General features: G+C 43.8%; 3 protein-coding genes across 4 annotated transcripts in view; 1 reads left to right on the top strand and 2 right to left on the bottom strand.

Annotated features, from left to right (window-relative positions):
- Positions 1-1431: 1431 nt before the first annotated feature.
- On the bottom strand, positions 1432-9803 carry NCBP2 (nuclear cap binding protein subunit 2). 2 transcript variants are annotated; one of them, XM_063108377.1, is made up of 4 exons: positions 9680-9803; positions 6259-6440; positions 3445-3583; positions 1432-3007 (listed from the first exon to the last, which is right to left on the bottom strand). In XM_063108377.1, exons 1-4 carry the CDS (start codon positions 9755-9757, stop codon positions 2936-2938), a joined length of 471 nt encoding a protein of 156 aa, XP_062964447.1. In that variant the 5' UTR covers positions 9758-9803; the 3' UTR covers positions 1432-2935. The 2 variants fall into 2 exon arrangements, with proteins under 2 accessions (XP_062964447.1, XP_062964456.1); XM_063108386.1 differs by having other exon boundaries at positions 9624-9692.
- A 158-nt stretch (positions 9804-9961) lies between these two features.
- On the top strand, positions 9962-10740 carry NCBP2AS2 (NCBP2 antisense 2 (head to head)). Its single transcript, XM_063077759.1, has one exon. It carries the CDS (start codon positions 9996-9998, stop codon positions 10293-10295), a length of 300 nt encoding a protein of 99 aa, XP_062933829.1. The 5' UTR covers positions 9962-9995; the 3' UTR covers positions 10296-10740.
- A 621-nt stretch (positions 10741-11361) lies between these two features.
- Positions 11362-16701, bottom strand: part of PIGZ (phosphatidylinositol glycan anchor biosynthesis class Z) — a 29774-nt gene continuing 24434 nt past the window's right edge. Inside the window, exon 6 of the mRNA XM_063107536.1 lies at positions 11362-15373. Coding sequence (XP_062963606.1) covers positions 13851-15373 — 1523 coding nt within the window. The 3' untranslated portion in view covers positions 11362-13850. The remainder of the gene's footprint in view (positions 15374-16701) is intronic.

The following is a 16701-nucleotide window of genomic DNA, read 5'->3' as shown; positions in this document are numbered from 1 at the left end:
ACAAAAACAGACCTAACTGGGACACAGCCAGCACTAGCCTAATCTGAGCTGCCCTTTTTCTCTGCAGTTGTGGTTCACTGCTTCCCTGGGTTAGAAGTAATTGGGGGATCTGGGTGGGTGGTCAGACCCTTCAGGTGAGAAACTGTGTATTAATAGTGTGGATTAGATATACTGATTACCTGCCCTGCTTAGTTATATAAGAAACTGAATTCAGCAGTTATAAAGCACATACTTTGTTATGTGTAGGCTCTGCCTCCTGGCCTGTAGATGATTAAGAAGACCTAGGGAATACTATCAGGGAAGTGCTCATTGTATTTGGATGTTACAAAATCAGACCTGGACAAGCTGTTCACTTAAAACGGTACCTGTTGGTCAGAAAAAGAATTTATTTAAAAATTATCATGTAAAATTACAGTATTCAACCCTTCTAGCAAAATATTTTTTTGAGAAATAAACTAAATGCCTTTATAAACTTGTGTTCTCTTGTATTGAATTAACATGTACTGTTCGTTGAGTAGTATTTTTTCCCAGTGACATTCCAGTCATGACACGGTTCATTTAAGGACAGTGAACAGTGGGCCCTAAGCAGCCTACCTATAGAGCAGTAGTATCCAATAAAATCTTCTGCAGTGATGGAAATGTTCTGTATTTTCATCAGTCACAATAGCCACTAGCCACATGTGGCTATTAAACATTTAAAATATGGTATGATGAGACCCTGAATGCTTAATTTTATTTTACTTAAATAGCTACAAGTGGCTAATGGCTACCATATGGGGTATTAGTACTCTAAAGCAAGTCTCAAGTTTTATGCTTTAGCTAATAATGTATAGGGACCCAATAAGTCTACAGATCCCAGTCTGGCTAGATCTGACATTTCACCCACATATTGTATTCCCTAATCTTAGCATACATGTATGAATTTTCACTTTCTCTGATTAAAGTGAGAAATGGGTCAGATATTGTTCCTGACAAATAGGTAAGAATGCAATGTAAAGACTGTCATATTCAGTGTCCTCAAGCCCAAGAAACATCAGGTCCTCTTAATTCAACCCTTATTTCCCTTCCCTTCCAATCATCCAGAGCATATGTTTTCTGGAAAAAAACTAATTTATTCCTCCATCAATAGAGAAGGTTGCTAGGTACATCTTTTATCATGTTGACAAGAACATCTGCACTCACTCCTCACATGAAAAGCCATAGCTAAGTAGCAACTGTCAAATCAAAATGGACAAGTAAATTCTGCACATTACTCATAGATTCCCCTCAGAACTCATACACAGGTAGTCCAGAGTAAGGGAATTCCAGAACATGTCCCTCTTTATGGGGGAGGAAATGGGCAAAGACAATGATAATTTGGTCCAACTTTATTGAAACCTGTTACAGAAGACAAATTCAAATAAGAACCACTGTGTGTGGTTTTAAGGCCTATATAAATGAATTATGTTTTACTACAAAGGAATACAAAATAAGTTCAAACTACAGTGTAAAAAGAAATTTTAAAAATGAAGTGTATTCTCATTTAAATTAAATGTTTGCAAATGGTTTCTTCCTAGGGACTTACAACTAATTAGTTTTTAAAAAAATTCAGATAACCAGTTTGAATTTGTGAAAACCTACACTGACTGTACATGGAAGACAATCACATTGAGGTACTTCAGCCCCCAACTTCCACGAACTACTAGAAGTTAGAAGATAACTCTGTTGCTAGATGAAAAAAAATTCACATTTTTTCATATCGGGGCAAATTATACTAGACAAGCAATAGCTCACATATAATATTAGAAATCACCTCTTGCCTTATAAATGCAAAATACACTATCTAGACTCTCTATTATAGAGACCATCAGCTCACTATTAAGACTTGAACATCAGTATGTACAGTTTGGGCAAAAAAATAAAACAGACTTCAATGTGAGAATTGGCTGAGACAGACATTTCCTGCAGGAAGTACGTCTGTTCTTTTTAAGCATCCTCTCAATCTTCAAGCTCCTTTTTGAGGGAGTGAGGGAGCTGGTTGGTCTACAGAACCCTGGACCTTGGTATAGCAGCATACTCTAACCAACTGAGCTAACCAGTCAGCCCTTCCAAGCTCCTTTTTAAACCCACTCCATTCCCAAGATCACTCTGAAAACTTAAAAGAATAAATCTAATGGCCCTGACAGCAACCTTCATCATATCGAGGCACTGTTTCATGTCTCTTGCTGTTTCATCCCATTTCCTACTGACACTGTCACCCCCATCCCCTAGAGTATTTGAGGTTCTCTATTACAAACCCTTATTTTTTCTAATTTCCTAATTTTCTGATATGTAAAGCATGGAAGCAGATGTTGTTCCCTGGGACTGTCTAAAGCTTACTTTCACACATACAATTTCGGCAGGTCCCTTGACCTCCAAGTTTGCATTTAGAGATTAGAAGTCAATAGAAAACAAATTCAGTTGTCAAATATCTGTTTCTAATTTAGAGCAAAGCTATACCACATAGCAAAGTTCCATTTATTAAACTTTATCTCATGTAAACTTAAATTTAAAAAAGAATAACTCCAGGCCCCAGTGTAGATCAGGAACCTACTTACAACTCAAATGTGGTAAAACAAATTTAATTTTTCCAGTCTCCCTAAAAGTAGTATAGTATTTTTGGCTGACAAACTAATCAACATTATAGATCAGGAACACAGTTTTTGACCTGGTAACGGGAAATCATTCTGGTAACCTGGCACATGGCCTAGATTCTCTAAGACTAGAATTAAAGGCATTCTTTTGGATTCTGTCATTTAATAATTTCCAGAGGAATATCACAGAGAGGTTTCCAGCTCAGTAGAGACACTGATCAAAGCTTGGTAAAAATGGGTTGGTTTGTAGATCTTGGGTAATGTTCTTCAATAAATTCAACAGGCCAAAGGAGTGAGTTTTTCACTGACAAAGCTCTCATCACTCACTGGTTTTGTGCCAGTTTTCCATAGCCGCCTCTCCCAGCATCATAGTCCTGCCGATATTCGTCTCGTACCTTCATTGAAAAGAACACAGTTATAGTCTAGAGACTGGTGTAACAAATATGCCTCCCACAAACATGTCAGACAAACAGCTAAACCTTTTCAGATGCCATAATCTGAACATTCAAGCAGTAAGACTCTATTTTAAAGTGAAAACTTAAAACTCAAAACTCATTTTGGTCCATTTTGCTTTTGTTCTAGACATTCTTGCAGGTGGAAAATATCTAACCAGTACTTCAATAATGTTTACTTGTAGAAATGTATAGAATATACTATTTCAAGGATTAAAAAAGCAATTTACCAAAACCAGTGGATGGTTTTCAGATTCACTTCAAGCCAAGGTTATAGGCACAAAGATATTTATAAAAGTGCAAATACAAATTGACAAAACACCTGTCATTCTGACTGGAACCCCAAGTGAAGCCTGAGCCCAGAGACCCTTCCTGCATACCTGGCCCCCAGATCGCCCACGTCCATACTGCCTGCCCTCCTTAAAGCCTGCATCCCAGTCTGTGCGAATGATCCGGTCATCCAGACGAGTTCCATTTATGTATCGCATAGCATTTTCTGCATCTGCTCTTGAATAGTATCTTAAGTATAAGTATTAAGGAACACTAGCATTTCTCCAAACATTTTTGGAAATGCAGGAACACCTAAATGAAGCCGAGTTGTTAAGAAAAAGTACAAAAGCTAATCCAACCAGACACAGTTCAAAGACAATAATTCAGCTTGTACAGGCCTGCTGGAGGTTGGTCCAGAAGCACCTAGGGACATAAATATGACACTTATCCACAGCTAAGTTCATCATGGTTCCCTGGATATTCTTGTTAATACTTACTTGGTCCCATTGTCCCCATAATTCGGTTTGCAAATTTTTTTTTTTTTTTTTTTTTAAGAAAGATGACTGGTAAGGGGATCTTAATCCTTGACTTGGTGTTGTCAGCACCACGCTCTCCCAAGTGAGCTAAACGGCCATCCCTATATAGGGATCCGAACCCATGGCCTTAGTGTTAACAGCACCACATACTCACAAGTGAGCCAAGGGCCAGCCCTTGGTTTGCAAAATATTAAATATGTTTGGTGCAGGTTTAGAGCACATACTGTACACTTCTAATCCAAAAAATGACAACATCCAAATTGGGCGCTGTATCTTCGATAACAGCCTTAATAAGAGAAGGTCGCAGTGCATATTGAATTGCCACAGAACTTCACTAGAAGGAAAGACTCAAAGTATCACTCAGGTTAGTAGTTCCCAAACCTATTTAATCAGATCTACTTGGAGTAGTATTGTATAAGCAATTATGATTATTAACTAGTTTTGGGAAATGCTGGTCTAGACTTATTTTTCTTGTCTTTAATTACACAGGTATGAAAACACTTGGTGAAATTCCTGTGTCTGTCACCTAGACGATACCTAGCACATAGCAGGCATTCAATAATTTTTTCAGTGAATGAAATGAATGCTAGAAGGACAAACAGAGAAACTAGTTGAAAATAGCAGCCTCTCTTTGGGCATCTGCCATTATGATTGTTGATCTTTGCTCTCTATAAGGCAACTGCAAAAACACTATGGTTCTCAGAGACTGATTACTAAGGAGATTTTCTTTTGCCCTGTGAACTGTTTTATGATACTGCTACCAGAGGCAAAAGTAAAACCTGGGCACTCTGGTCCCTTGTGTCTGAGGAGAATGGAAGCAGCTTACTGAACCCAGAAATCAGATACCAAAATCACAGTGGAGAAAAGGTTCAAAAGCAGGGCTTCTGGTTCAAGGTGATAAGTGTAAACAAAATTTTCTCCTTTCTTTCTCAAGGCCCCATTAAAGGGATAGGAAAGAAGCATACACCCAAGGAATAGAAGAGTGGTAATGGATAAAACAAAGTCAGTCTGAAATATTCTTGAAGGAGATTAGAGAAGGAGATAGCAATCGCAGTAGGCTCTTTCTTCACAGCTGAGTAAGTGGCGCACTTGGTAGAGTGCTGCGCTGGGAGCGCGGCGACACTCCCGCCCCGGGTTCGGATCCCATATAGGAATGGCCAGTGCGCTCACTGGCTGAGTGCTGGTCACGAAAAAGACAAAAAAAAAAAAAAAAAAAAAACAGCTGAGTAAGAAGTGAGGCTGCAAATATGGTTTAATTAAAGGTCTCTCTTTAATTAAAGGTCTATGTGGAAGACCTGCAAGCAGGAAGGTTTTGATGCCAGAAAATAAAAATAAAACAATAGGGTTTTGAATAACCTGTATGGAAGAACCTAGTGGCTTTGACATTAGCAGGCCAAAATAGTCTTTTCACTCTGGCATTTGGGAAACCCACGTATCCCAAAGGGAAGTTAGCAACTTAAGAGAGAAGCCCTGCCTGGGTCCAAAGAGTTAGCTTTCTTTTCCTTAATTATGAACAGAAACCCAGAGATCACCGGACAATGAGGAAAATTTACAGCTTAAAGACAACCAAAACAAACATAATTCAGGGCATAGAAAAAATTCAAAATACATTAGATCAGGTCTGGGAAATTTCTCAGAAGAATATAAAATAAAATGACCAAATATATATATATATATATATAATATATATATATATATATTTATATATAATTATATATAATATATATATATATATATATATATAATTATAAATATATATATAAATAAAAAGACCTAAAGGATAAATCCAGGAGGTCCAATATTTACAAAATCTCCAGAAAGAGAATAAATGATCACAAGTAAATAGTTTTGAGTTTTTCCTATAAAACCAATCTATATACACCAACATAATGAAAATACTATACAGCCATTTAAAAAACAGATAGACCTAAATGTGTTGACTTGTAACAATTTCTAAGACAGGTTAAAAAGATAGCACATATAATACGCTACCACAAATTTACAGGGTTATTTCTGGAAAGACACCCATGACACTAGTAACTGACTGCCTCTAGGGAACAGAATTAGGGGTTCAGAATGGTATGGCGATTTTATTTTCATGACACCTTTTGCCCTTTTTTTTTTTTAAGAAAAAAAACACAAAGGGCATAAATTCTTGAAAGGCATTCTTCTAAAAAATCAACCATAAGCAAGGCATGGACTTGAATGTAATTAACAGCTTTCACAATATAAAATGTAGACACACTGGACAGAAGTAGATGAAGGAAGTAAAGACAACTGTAGGGATGCTATTAAGCTAATATCCTCATTTTTGTAAAAACAGGCAACCATCCATTCTCAGCGCTCTACCCTGGCTCAACAGCTACATTAGATACACAGGAAGGATACTCCACAAAACAGAATCCACATGCTGTTTTTTTCATTTTATCCAAACCCATAATGATTTTCTTTATGTCACCACTTTTGCTGAAAAGCTCATAGATTTGTTCTTCAGTTGTGTAAAAGGAAAGATTTCCAACATACAAAGTACAGCTTTTCTTCAGTAATTTTTCTTGTTCTTCATTGTCACCCTAGAATTTCAAATAGAGATAAAATTAAGCAATACAACTTATGAAGATCTTTGCTCAAGTAATATTTCTAAGTATGATAAAAAAATTTCCTTAATTCTGATTTGGAAATCAAATCTCTCATCTCCCAATACACCACAAATCCCTTGCCAAAAATAAAAGGAGAGTGTTCATATTTTATGAAGCACTCATACAAGATTCTGACTGCTTTTAGTAGAGAGACAAGGCTCAAAAGTTATACAGCATGCAACCTTCCTTCTCCTGTACCACAATGCCACACAAGTAGCATGCCTTTTTCCTGCACACTCCATATCCTCAGCACAGGATTCTTCTCTAATGGTCCAAGTTTAAATTCTGGACCTTGACCTAATATATTAGAAAAGGTCCTTTTATCCTCTGTAGTGAAAAATAAATGGATTTTCAGAGATAAGAGTTTCTCTTGTAATACACCCAGAGACTATTCTAAGCAACAACTGTGCTTAGATGACTTACATGCTCATATGTTTTCCTCTAAGTTTAGGAGAAAATGCAGTGACCACTAAAAATGAAAGAGAGCTCAATTTCTTTTTTTTTTTTTTTTAAAGATGACCGGTAAGGGGATCTTAACCCTTGACTTGGTGTTGTGAGCACCACGCTCAGCCAGTGAGCGAACCGGCCATCCGTATATGGGATCCGAACCCGGGGCCTTGGTGTTCTCAGCACCACACTCTCCCGAGTGAGCCACGGGCCGGCCCCAAGAGAGAGAGCTCAATTTCTTAATGGGCTTCCTAATTGGAAGACAGGATGAAGCCACAGACAGGAATATAACTGGGCTTCTGCCAACACACCTGACAGTCCCTGAGGACAAGACGGTTCATCATAGGCTGACATGGTATTTTAGATGCCTTCTCAGAAACTACTGAGGTTGTCCCTGGACCTTCTAGCCTCCACTAAAGGAGGACAAATGTGATGAAATAGAAGGCCTACCAGTTGATCTGTTCCCAGGCCCTTGTGACCCAGGTTAGGGCTGTGACATTAACCACACCAGTGGTATTCCAGCTCGGAGAGTAGCTGAGTAGCCCTCCCTTCTTCATTTACTACTCCATATATAACGCTGATCCAGTTTCCTTCACTCTGAGAATACGACTTTGCATTATTTGTCTGTGAATGCATTTTTAGCACAGTGCTCAGATTAATAGGCCTCATGATCACATTCACTGATAGAGCAACCATCTAAACTCACATCAAAAGAAAACTGATTAAATAAATTATGATACATCTGTAAATATAAAACTGTGCAGCCCTTAGAAAAATGTACATCTACATGCAGTGATATGAAACATTTCCAAGAAGTAGTACAAAATGAAAAAAGCAAGGTACAGAACAGTGTGAAGGGTATACTCCCAAGTTACATTTTTTAAAAGCATGAACATTCACAGGTATCATACACAAGAAACTGGTAACTAAGTCTGCCTGGAGTGGTGGGGGTGGGGGGGAAAGGGAGCAAGGGAATGCAGGTCAGAGACTTATATGTATGCAGTCTCATTTCTCAGAAGAACTATACAAGGTATATCCTAAGTTATTATCCCCATTTTACACAGGAGGAAAGACAGTTAAGTAACCTAAGGTCACACAGCTGCACAGTAGTTGTAGCTGGAATTCAAATCCAGTCCTATCCCCAATCCTATACTGCCTTGAAAAGACCACAGAACAATAGTCATTCTATGTTAAAAACAGGTTTTCAACTTTGGAATGAGACATTAAAGAAAGTAGATTCATTTTATATCACTGATGGTACTGATTTGTTAAAATTATGTACAGGAGACATTTTCTTTTTCTTTCTACTTTTCTCACACATGTGAGTAATGTCCAAACAAATAGCCTACAGCTTAAGTCAACTGTGAAGTAAGTACTTAAGATATTAATGTGGATTCCATTCAGGGAACACTAGAAATTCCGCATAACAGGATCGCATTACTATCTAAATAAAGCTATAGGCTTTAGACTGCAGAGATGAATAATAGCAAAAGTCGAATCCTTTCACAGTTGTAATGTTGCAGGATGCTTTAAATTCAAGATGGTAATGATGTGGAACTGTTTAAAGTAATGAGAACTGTGAAAGTGGTAGAAGTGAAAATCACGCCTGGCACATGGTAAGCATTTAAAAACTGTTGACTGAGCGAGGGAATGTAAGAGCTTTCTCAATTTGGCCTTAAACAAAACTTCCTTTTTCCTACCCTACTAACACATTTTACACATGCTCCACGCCTATACCCTCTCCTATATGCGTCCTCTCCTTTTCCAGTCACAAGGGGATTTTTTTTTTCCATTTTTGAATTCTTACAGCCCTTCCCTTCCCACTTATCATTTCTGCTTTAGATTTTGATTATTTGCCTCCATTTGCAATCCTTAGTACAGCATTATGAGCTCTTAAGGTGCAGGAATAGCCTTTCCTCTCCCTCTAGGGTTTAGCAGAGGTTTCTACAACAGCACTCAACAAAGGTTTCTAAATAAATGAGTTAATGAGTGCCGCCCACCGTACTCCATCCCACGCCCGCCTTTGCAGATACTGAAAAGCTCGCCTTTAATATCTGCAGCCTTCTTCTTTTCCACAAAATACACTGTGACACAGCCTAAACTTAAATCCCCCTCTTCTGAAATCCAGGAATTCTCTGATCTTGACACCCAGTCACCCTCAGCGTGCCCAGCTTCGCTGGTCCACACCCCCACTCCGAAGCCTCTCCAAGGGCGGATACAAGACTCAACTTCGCGTAGAACCTCGTAGGGCCGGCCTACAAAAGGAAAGAACCCAGGGCGCCAAAGGGCACTGTTTGGCTGATTTTTTTTTTTTCTTTTCTTTTAAAGGCCCAGTGTCTGGGTAAGAAAGGTGCCTCCACAAACTCGGGAGTGAAAAAGGCACCTCTTCCCCTCATCACATAGTCACTTTCCCGAGGCATAGCCCGTGAAAACGGGAGCCACCACCACTACTGCTGCTCGAACCTCTCTGCACTGGCCGAGTACAGGGAACGGCTACAAGGGAATGTGAAAGCGAGCCTCAAATTCCCTTTCTATAAGAGACAGGGGATTCCGTGATATCCAAACGCCCTTCCAGCATCCACTCTCTGCCTCCCGAGCAGGCACCGGGGCTGCACTTCGCGTTTCGGGACACCGGCATAATGGAGACGACACAATGAGACAAATGCAAACCGTTTTTCGGCGTTCTGGCCCAGGGCCTTCCCCCCTGGCGGCCCGGCCTCCCTCACCCGGAAGTGCTGGTCCCGGTACTGGCTCAGCTCCACGTAGGAGTCGCTGCGCAGCGCCTTCAGGAGGCCACCCGACATAGTGCCCAAAGGTGAACAAGGACCCGGCGACGCCGGAACAACGGGGCTGCGCCAGCAGTTGCGTTGGCGGAATCGGAAACACGCGGAGAAGGCTGCAGAAAGCGGAATATGTGGGGGCCAATCAGAGCGTGGCATTGACGTCATCAGGCGGCGCGGGCGCAGACGTGGTCCGTGATTCTGCGTCGCCGATCGGAAGGTGGGAACAGCGTGCTTCTGGTTCCGGGCCGCTCGGAGGAGGATGGTTCTTCGGCGGCTACTGGCAGCCCTGCTGCACAGCCCGCAGCTGGTGGAGCGTCTGTCCGAGTCGCGGCCCATCCGACGTGCGGCGCAGCTCACGGCCTTCGCACTGCTGCAGGCCCAGCTGCGCGGCCAGGACGCTGCCCGCCGCCTGCGGGGCTTCGCTGCTGGGCCAGTGGGTTCTCTGGGCCGCCGCGCTGCGCGGTTCAAAGACGCCTTCACCCAGGAGCTACGCCGCGGCCTCCGGGACCGCCCGGGGCCACCACCAGGTAGCCAGAGGGGCCCAGGCGCAAACACTTAAACCCGGGCTGGGCCAGGTCGAGGTCGCCTACTTTCTCTTCTGGGCTCTACACCGGCCTCGGCGTTGAAGGAGTCATCCCGGGCACTGCGAATGGCTTGGAATCCCAGCTCAGATCGTCGACCTATAGCCGTCCCACCCATAAGAGCCTAGGCCAAACCGACATTCCTTTTGAAGTCCTGTGATTGTACTGGGGCATAGTGTGGAGAAAGACCCGCAGACCTAACAGAGATAAAGATAGGCTGGGTCTGGACACTGCACGTACAGAGAACCACAGACAGAATCACAGCCAGAAAGAGAGCCTTTTCTCTGCAAAAGGGACTAAAACTCTTGGTTGATGCTGCTATGTCTGCACTGGTATACCAGGACGCTAATTTCAGGGAAGATCATGGATGGAAAGACAACCGAGCAGCTGCCAAAATCCTGATTAAATGTGTGAGCTGATTAATAGACATGTGTGGTATTTCTCACTCAGGATTGGGAATCCTGGGGGCTGTAGGCCCATGGTAATAAGAGTTAACACATACTGAGTGCTTATTCTTGTTGGCTTCTGTGTGGGTTATTTCACTTAGTCTTAAACAACCATATTCATATGAGGAAGTGGAGGAAGTTGCCCAAAGCCTCACAGAGTGGGATGTGAGCACAGGTTTTTGACTCCAGGGCCTAAGTCCTTAATCTCAGCTGTCTGCAGCATTTACTCTGACCCTCAATGCCTGCCCTCCCCCACCACCCCCATCACCAGCAGGCCTTAAGACTACTGCCTAGGCAGGAACAAGCTACTTGTATTACTATTCCCCATTTTATAAGGTCTGGGATACAAACTAAGACCATGGTACAGCTAGTGGACCTATGATTGGGAAATTCATTGTATACAGAAATATCTAATCATTTGAGGCTTCTAGCTACATTTCTAATTGTTTATGGAAAGAACTCGGTGAGGAAATAATTCCAGTCACTCGGAGAGATGGAGAGTCAGGAAGTTTATTATGCTAGTGGGACAGGAACACTAGCAGGACCCAGGTGGACTCACATCCTGAGATCCTGGGACCCTGTGTGCAGGGAGAACTGTGGTTATTTACTTTTCTTGAGCAGGCATGCAAGCTTTTTATTGGCCCTGTCTGTATCCAGGCAGAGTGACCCAAGCTGGGGGGGCTTCCAGCAGCTTTACAGAGGCAGGAAATGTGTGGTTAAGTAGGTGCTGTTTCAGTTTCTAAACATATCTTCAGCAAGTAGTTTCTGCGAGTTCAGGTGGCTCAGTCAAGCAAGCAGCAGAGCCACAGAAACCCAAGAGGCAGACTGCTGTTTAACCAACTTTTAGGGGTCTTTTGCAAACAAGCATATTCCAGCTGCAAGGTTACACAAGCAAAGGGCCTTAGTTAAAAGAACTTTTAGACCCCAGTATTCCACCTCATGATCATTTCTAATTAGGCTACACAGTTAATCAGATAATCTGGAAAGCATGGCACCACAGGAAAAGCTTTTAGGCTGGTAACCAGATACTGGCTGAGCTTTGTGTGTTCTCCATTCCCATTGGGGCAGGCTGAGAGGGCCTATGACACATGGCATTGCTGAGGAGAACATCTGGGCTTTCATTTTTTCGTTGATGGCTGGCAGGTAGGGGATCTGAACCCTTGACATTGGTGTTACAAGGTGGCATTCTAACGAACTGAGCTAACCAGCTAGCCAATATCTGGGAGAATGATTCTTAGGGCAAGGTGCAGAAGTAGCTGGAGAGTTTCCCACCACCTCTCAGGGACAGCCGTAGAAGAGAGTGGGAAGAAATTTACTAGGATGACTATTTTTTTAAAGGAATTTAGTTTTAATTGACATGTATTGATTGTACATATTTATGGGGTATAGAATTATATTTTAATACATGTACACAATGTGTGATGATCAAATCAGGGTAGTTAGCATATTCACCATCCCAATACTATCATTTCTTTGTAAGAACATTTGAACTCTCTTAGCCATTTGAGAACATACAATAAATTATTGTTAATTATAGATGCCTAGCACTACTGTTTACCACTAGAACTTATTTTTCCTATCTACCTATAATTTTGTGTCCACTAACCAATCTCTCCTTATTCCCCCTTCACCTCTCCCATTCCTGGGCTCTGGTAACCACAATTCTACTTTCTACTTCTAGAAGTTCAATTTTTTTTGTTCTTTAACTCCCACATATGAGTGAGAACCTGCAGTATTTATCTTTCTGTGCCTGATCTATTTCACTTAACATAATTTCTTCCAGGATCATTCATATTGCCAGCAAATGACAAGATTTTATTCTTTTTCATGGCTGAATGGTATTCCATTGCATATATGTACCACATTTTCTTTGTCCATTCATCTGTCAGTGGACACCTAGGTTGATTCCATCCTTTTTTTTTTTTGGCAGCTGGCCATACAGGCATCTGAACTGTTAGCCTTGGTGTTGTCAGCACCATAATCTAACCAAGTGAGCTAACCGGCCAACCTCTTTCCATATTGTGGCAATTGTGAATAGGGCTGCAATAAACATGGGGGATACAGATATCCCTTCACTATACTAATTTTCTTTTCTTTGGGTAGATAGCCAGCAGTGGGATTACTGAATCCTATGGTAGTTCTGTTTTTAGTTTTTCTGAGGAAACTCCAGACTTTTCCATAATGGCTGTATTAATTTATATTCCCACCAACAGTATATGAATTCTCTTTTCTCCCCATCTTTGCCAACATTTATTTTTTGTCTTTTTGATAACAGCACAGAATGACTTGTTTTAATAATAACAATAAATAATCAAACACCGAGACAGCAGGCACCAAATTTCCACTAAATATAACACCACTCCCACTTCCATGCTTAAAGAGCTTGGTGAGAGACATGCCTGCTTAGCCAGGGTTCATGTGCTATGTGCTCCGGGAATGACAGTGCTAGCTGTCAGACCCCTCTCAGATCCTCTAATCCATTGTACATACTGGAAGACAAACAGAAAGATTGGGAAACAGGCCGGATGAGTGGGAGGGGCTTTCTCAAGATGACACAGTGAGTAGCAGACTAGGGACTAGAATTTGGGTCCCCTGAATCTGAGCCACCTGTTCTTTCTACTTCACCACACTGCCTTCCAGGTATCTGGAAGCTCAGATCGGCCTTAGGAAGCCAAAGGGTTGTCATGACAGCAGGAAGTAAGGCATCATAGAAAGTTTGGGAGAGGTCATTCAGGGATGTCATTTTTCACAACCAGGAGCTATTTTATACAGTATTTAAAATATCACAGTGGCTGGAAGGAATGGGGCAGGAACAGACATTAGGTACCATTGGTTACACCAAGGTTCCTTAGGGACTTTGGCATCAGGATCGTGACTGGTCAGAACTTTGGTCTGAGGGAAAAGAGTGCCAGCTCACTCAGAAGGTAGAACACTCAACAGCTGTGCCCAGGACAGGCAGCAGTGGGAATCCCAAAGGAGAACCAAGGCTCTGTCCCAGCATCCCAGCCCAGCTACCCATGTAGAAGGTGGAGTGGCACCTTCTATAGCTGAATCTTGGGCAGGGGCTGTTCTGTCATATTGTCAGGCTTATTCCCCCAGCTCCATGATGTGAAGACTGAGATGGTCCCTCCAAGCCTCACTCAGCAGGGAGGACAGGGCTGGTGGATCCTCCAGGGTCAAGTGGGGAAACATGAGTGTCTCATTCTTGAGGGGAAAGCTGCACTTCTCCACGGCATGCCTGGTGGTGCCAGGGGTCACCACAAAGAGGCGGCAGAGCCACGGCCCACCAGCCCCTTGACAGGTTGGTCGGTTAATGAAGTTGTTCAGGGCTTGGCACAGGTCCAAGTCCTCAGTCCCACCCATGTCCACCACCTCCACAGGTGACCCCAGGCCTGGGAGGCGTAGAAGGTGCTGGGGGGGCATGTAGGTGTGGGTGAAGAGAAGTGTGTAGTGGATAGGCATGCTTGGGAGCACAGGTGCATGAACCACCTGCTCCAGGTACTCTAAGCCAGGCACCAGGCCCCCCTGATGCAGGCAGCCAAAGAAGAGGGCACCTAGGGCATTGAAAAGAACCAGGGTGCCCTTCCAGGGCACAGGTTGGGTCTGTGAACTACACAGCAGGACAAGCGGAACCAGGAGGGGGATCAGGAACCGAGCCTCCTGGTGGCTAAAGGCAGACAGTAGGGCCAGGGGCATGAAGTAGAGGAGAAGAAGAGAAGATCTGGAGCTGGACAACAGGCTCTGGGCACCCAGTGCCCTCAGGAGGCCCATTCTTGCAAAGGCCTGGCGGCAGACTTGGAGCTGTTGCCACGCAGCATGCAGAGCCTGGACATGCAGCACCCCGAAGAGCAGGAAGCCATTGACTGCCAGGTGAGTGAGCCGCATGTGTGTGCCGTGCTGTGCCAAGTTTTGGGGATCCAGGTTGTAGTGCAAGAAATTCACAGGTGTAAGGACAAGGGTACTGGGTCTAGAGGGGCTAGAGAAGTACCAGCTGTCCATGGCCACAAACACTAGTGCTGTGAGGGCCGCTCCTGGGAGCAGCACCAGGGCTTCCCAGGTCAGGGACTTGAAGCCAGGGTTTGTGGCTCCACGAATGCCCCAGAGGAAGAGGGGGACCAGAGCAAAGGCCAGAAAGGTGGGGCGGTTGAAAAAGCCAGCAGCCACAATGCCCCCGAGAAGCCAGCTGTGCCACCATGGACCTGGAGCAGGCTTCCTGGGTGTGGGGCTCCGTGCTACATGGGGGGATACCAGCACCAGCAGCCATGTGAAGAGCAGTCCCTCGACAGCGTTGGAGAAGGTCCTTGTGTAGAAGACCAGGGTGACGTAGGAACCAGACAGCAGGACCAGGGCATTCCAACGATCTGCCCCCCACAGTGGGGCCAAGTGATACATGGCCCCATCCAGGGCAAAGGAGAGGGCAGTGAGGAGGAGTCGGGGCCCCACCAGTAGTACGTAGCCAGTCACCAGGCCAGGCCATGGCCCCAACTCTTCCCAGAGCCTGAGCAGCCAGAAGGTAGAGCCTGAGGTCAGTAGAGGGAAGACCACCGTGCGGCAGGAGCTGCTGGGGTGAAACTCCCAGGGCCGTGTGGCCTGCACTCCCAGGATGTCCTCTGCAGAGAGAGAGGCAGAGGTAAGCTCAGGGATGTGGTGGGCAAAATTCCAGTACAGCTCCCAATATGTTGCACCCCCTATTATGCACACCCTGCATAATCCCTGCACTGTGCACGAATGGATTTTACTCTGGGGTTAGGTTATGTTACCTGGGAGAGCTGACTGTAAAGTAAGGAAATTATCGGGTGGGCCTGACTACTCACACCAGCCCTCTATAAGCAGAGTTTTCTCCAGCTGGGCCGAGAAGTGGCAGAGATTCAAAATAGGAGGAGGATTTGATGGGCCACTGCTGGCTTAGAGATGGAGCAGGCCATTGGCAAGGAACGCGGGTGGCCTCTAGAAGCAGAGTGAGGAAATGGGGGCTGGAGACCCATAGCCGAAATTAACTGAATTCTGCCCGCAACAGGAATGAGCTTGGAAGCAGATTTCCCCCCAGAGATTCTAGACAAGAGCTCAGCCCAGCCCATACCATGATTTCAGCCGCGTGATACCGAGTGCACAGCCCATGCCAGACTCTTCATCTAACAGCCGAGTGCAGTTTTAAGCTGTGAGGCTTGTGATGATTTGCCACACAACAGCAGAAATGAGCATAGGGGAGTTCGAGCGGGTAAGGGTCCACTTTGTGAAGGAGGCAGGAGGAACCGCACTGGGAGATAAGGGGACAGCGTTCCCTGGAAAGTGTGTGTGTGTAGGAACGGGGAGGCTTTATTCCTCTTCTCAGAGTTCTTCAAAAGTCAGGGTCAGAAACCATCTCTGTGATAATCACTGTTATCCAGGAGGGGAGAGTGAGAGTGGGGCAGGGAATAAGCAATTGGGTTATGGTCAAAGATGACCTTAATTTTGTATATGATACTTAAATTTTTTATAAGAATGTATTCAAGCAGTACTTATATAATTGAAAAAAGATACTTGCTGCCTGGGACTGATTTATGACCCTGGGCACCAATGTCCCAATGTGGGGGTGAGGGGACAAACCCTCAATTTCTGCAACTCCACTCCCAGCCCCATTGGCCCCAACATCCAATGCTCGGTAACCTTGCTGGTGGCCTAGAGTCGATTATATGGCCTGGGGATCTTTTGGGCTCTTTGCTGCTGCTGCTTATGATTCTAGCCTTTTGGCTGTTTTATCATGTCAGAAGATGTAACGGAAACAGATCTAGGATCAAATCAATCTGACTGCTTTTGACTGGTTCAGGTTAAAAAAATGTGTGGGAAAGAAGACTGAACTTTTCAACCTAAAAAACAAGTCCACCTACTGAGCCCTGTGGCAGAGATAGCTGACTGTCTCCCCCAGATTGATTCCCACTTCTTCCTTGTCTCTTTAGCC

Source organism: Cynocephalus volans, chromosome 1, assembly GCF_027409185.1.
Source record: "Cynocephalus volans isolate mCynVol1 chromosome 1, mCynVol1.pri, whole genome shotgun sequence".
Classification (NCBI taxonomy): Eukaryota; Metazoa; Chordata; class Mammalia; order Dermoptera; family Cynocephalidae; genus Cynocephalus; species Cynocephalus volans.
This window is presented reverse-complemented; position numbering and strand designations above follow the sequence as displayed.

Excerpts from the sequence above, each read along its gene's own strand:
- NCBP2 (XM_063108377.1), bottom strand. The coding sequence starts at position 9,757 with ATGTCGGGTGGCCTCCTGAAGGCGCTGCGCAGCGACTCCTACGTGGAG. Across the intron at positions 6,441-9,679 it reads ACCGGGACCAGCACTTCCGG|GGTGACAATGAAGAACAAGA; the intron begins GTGAGGGAGGCC and ends TTGAAATTCTAG. Across the intron at positions 3,008-3,444 it reads GTGGGCGATCTGGGGGCCAG|GTACGAGACGAATATCGGCA; the intron begins GTATGCAGGAAG and ends TTTTCAATGAAG.
- NCBP2AS2 (XM_063077759.1), top strand. The coding sequence starts at position 9,996 with ATGGTTCTTCGGCGGCTACTGGCAGCCCTGCTGCACAGCCCGCAGCTG.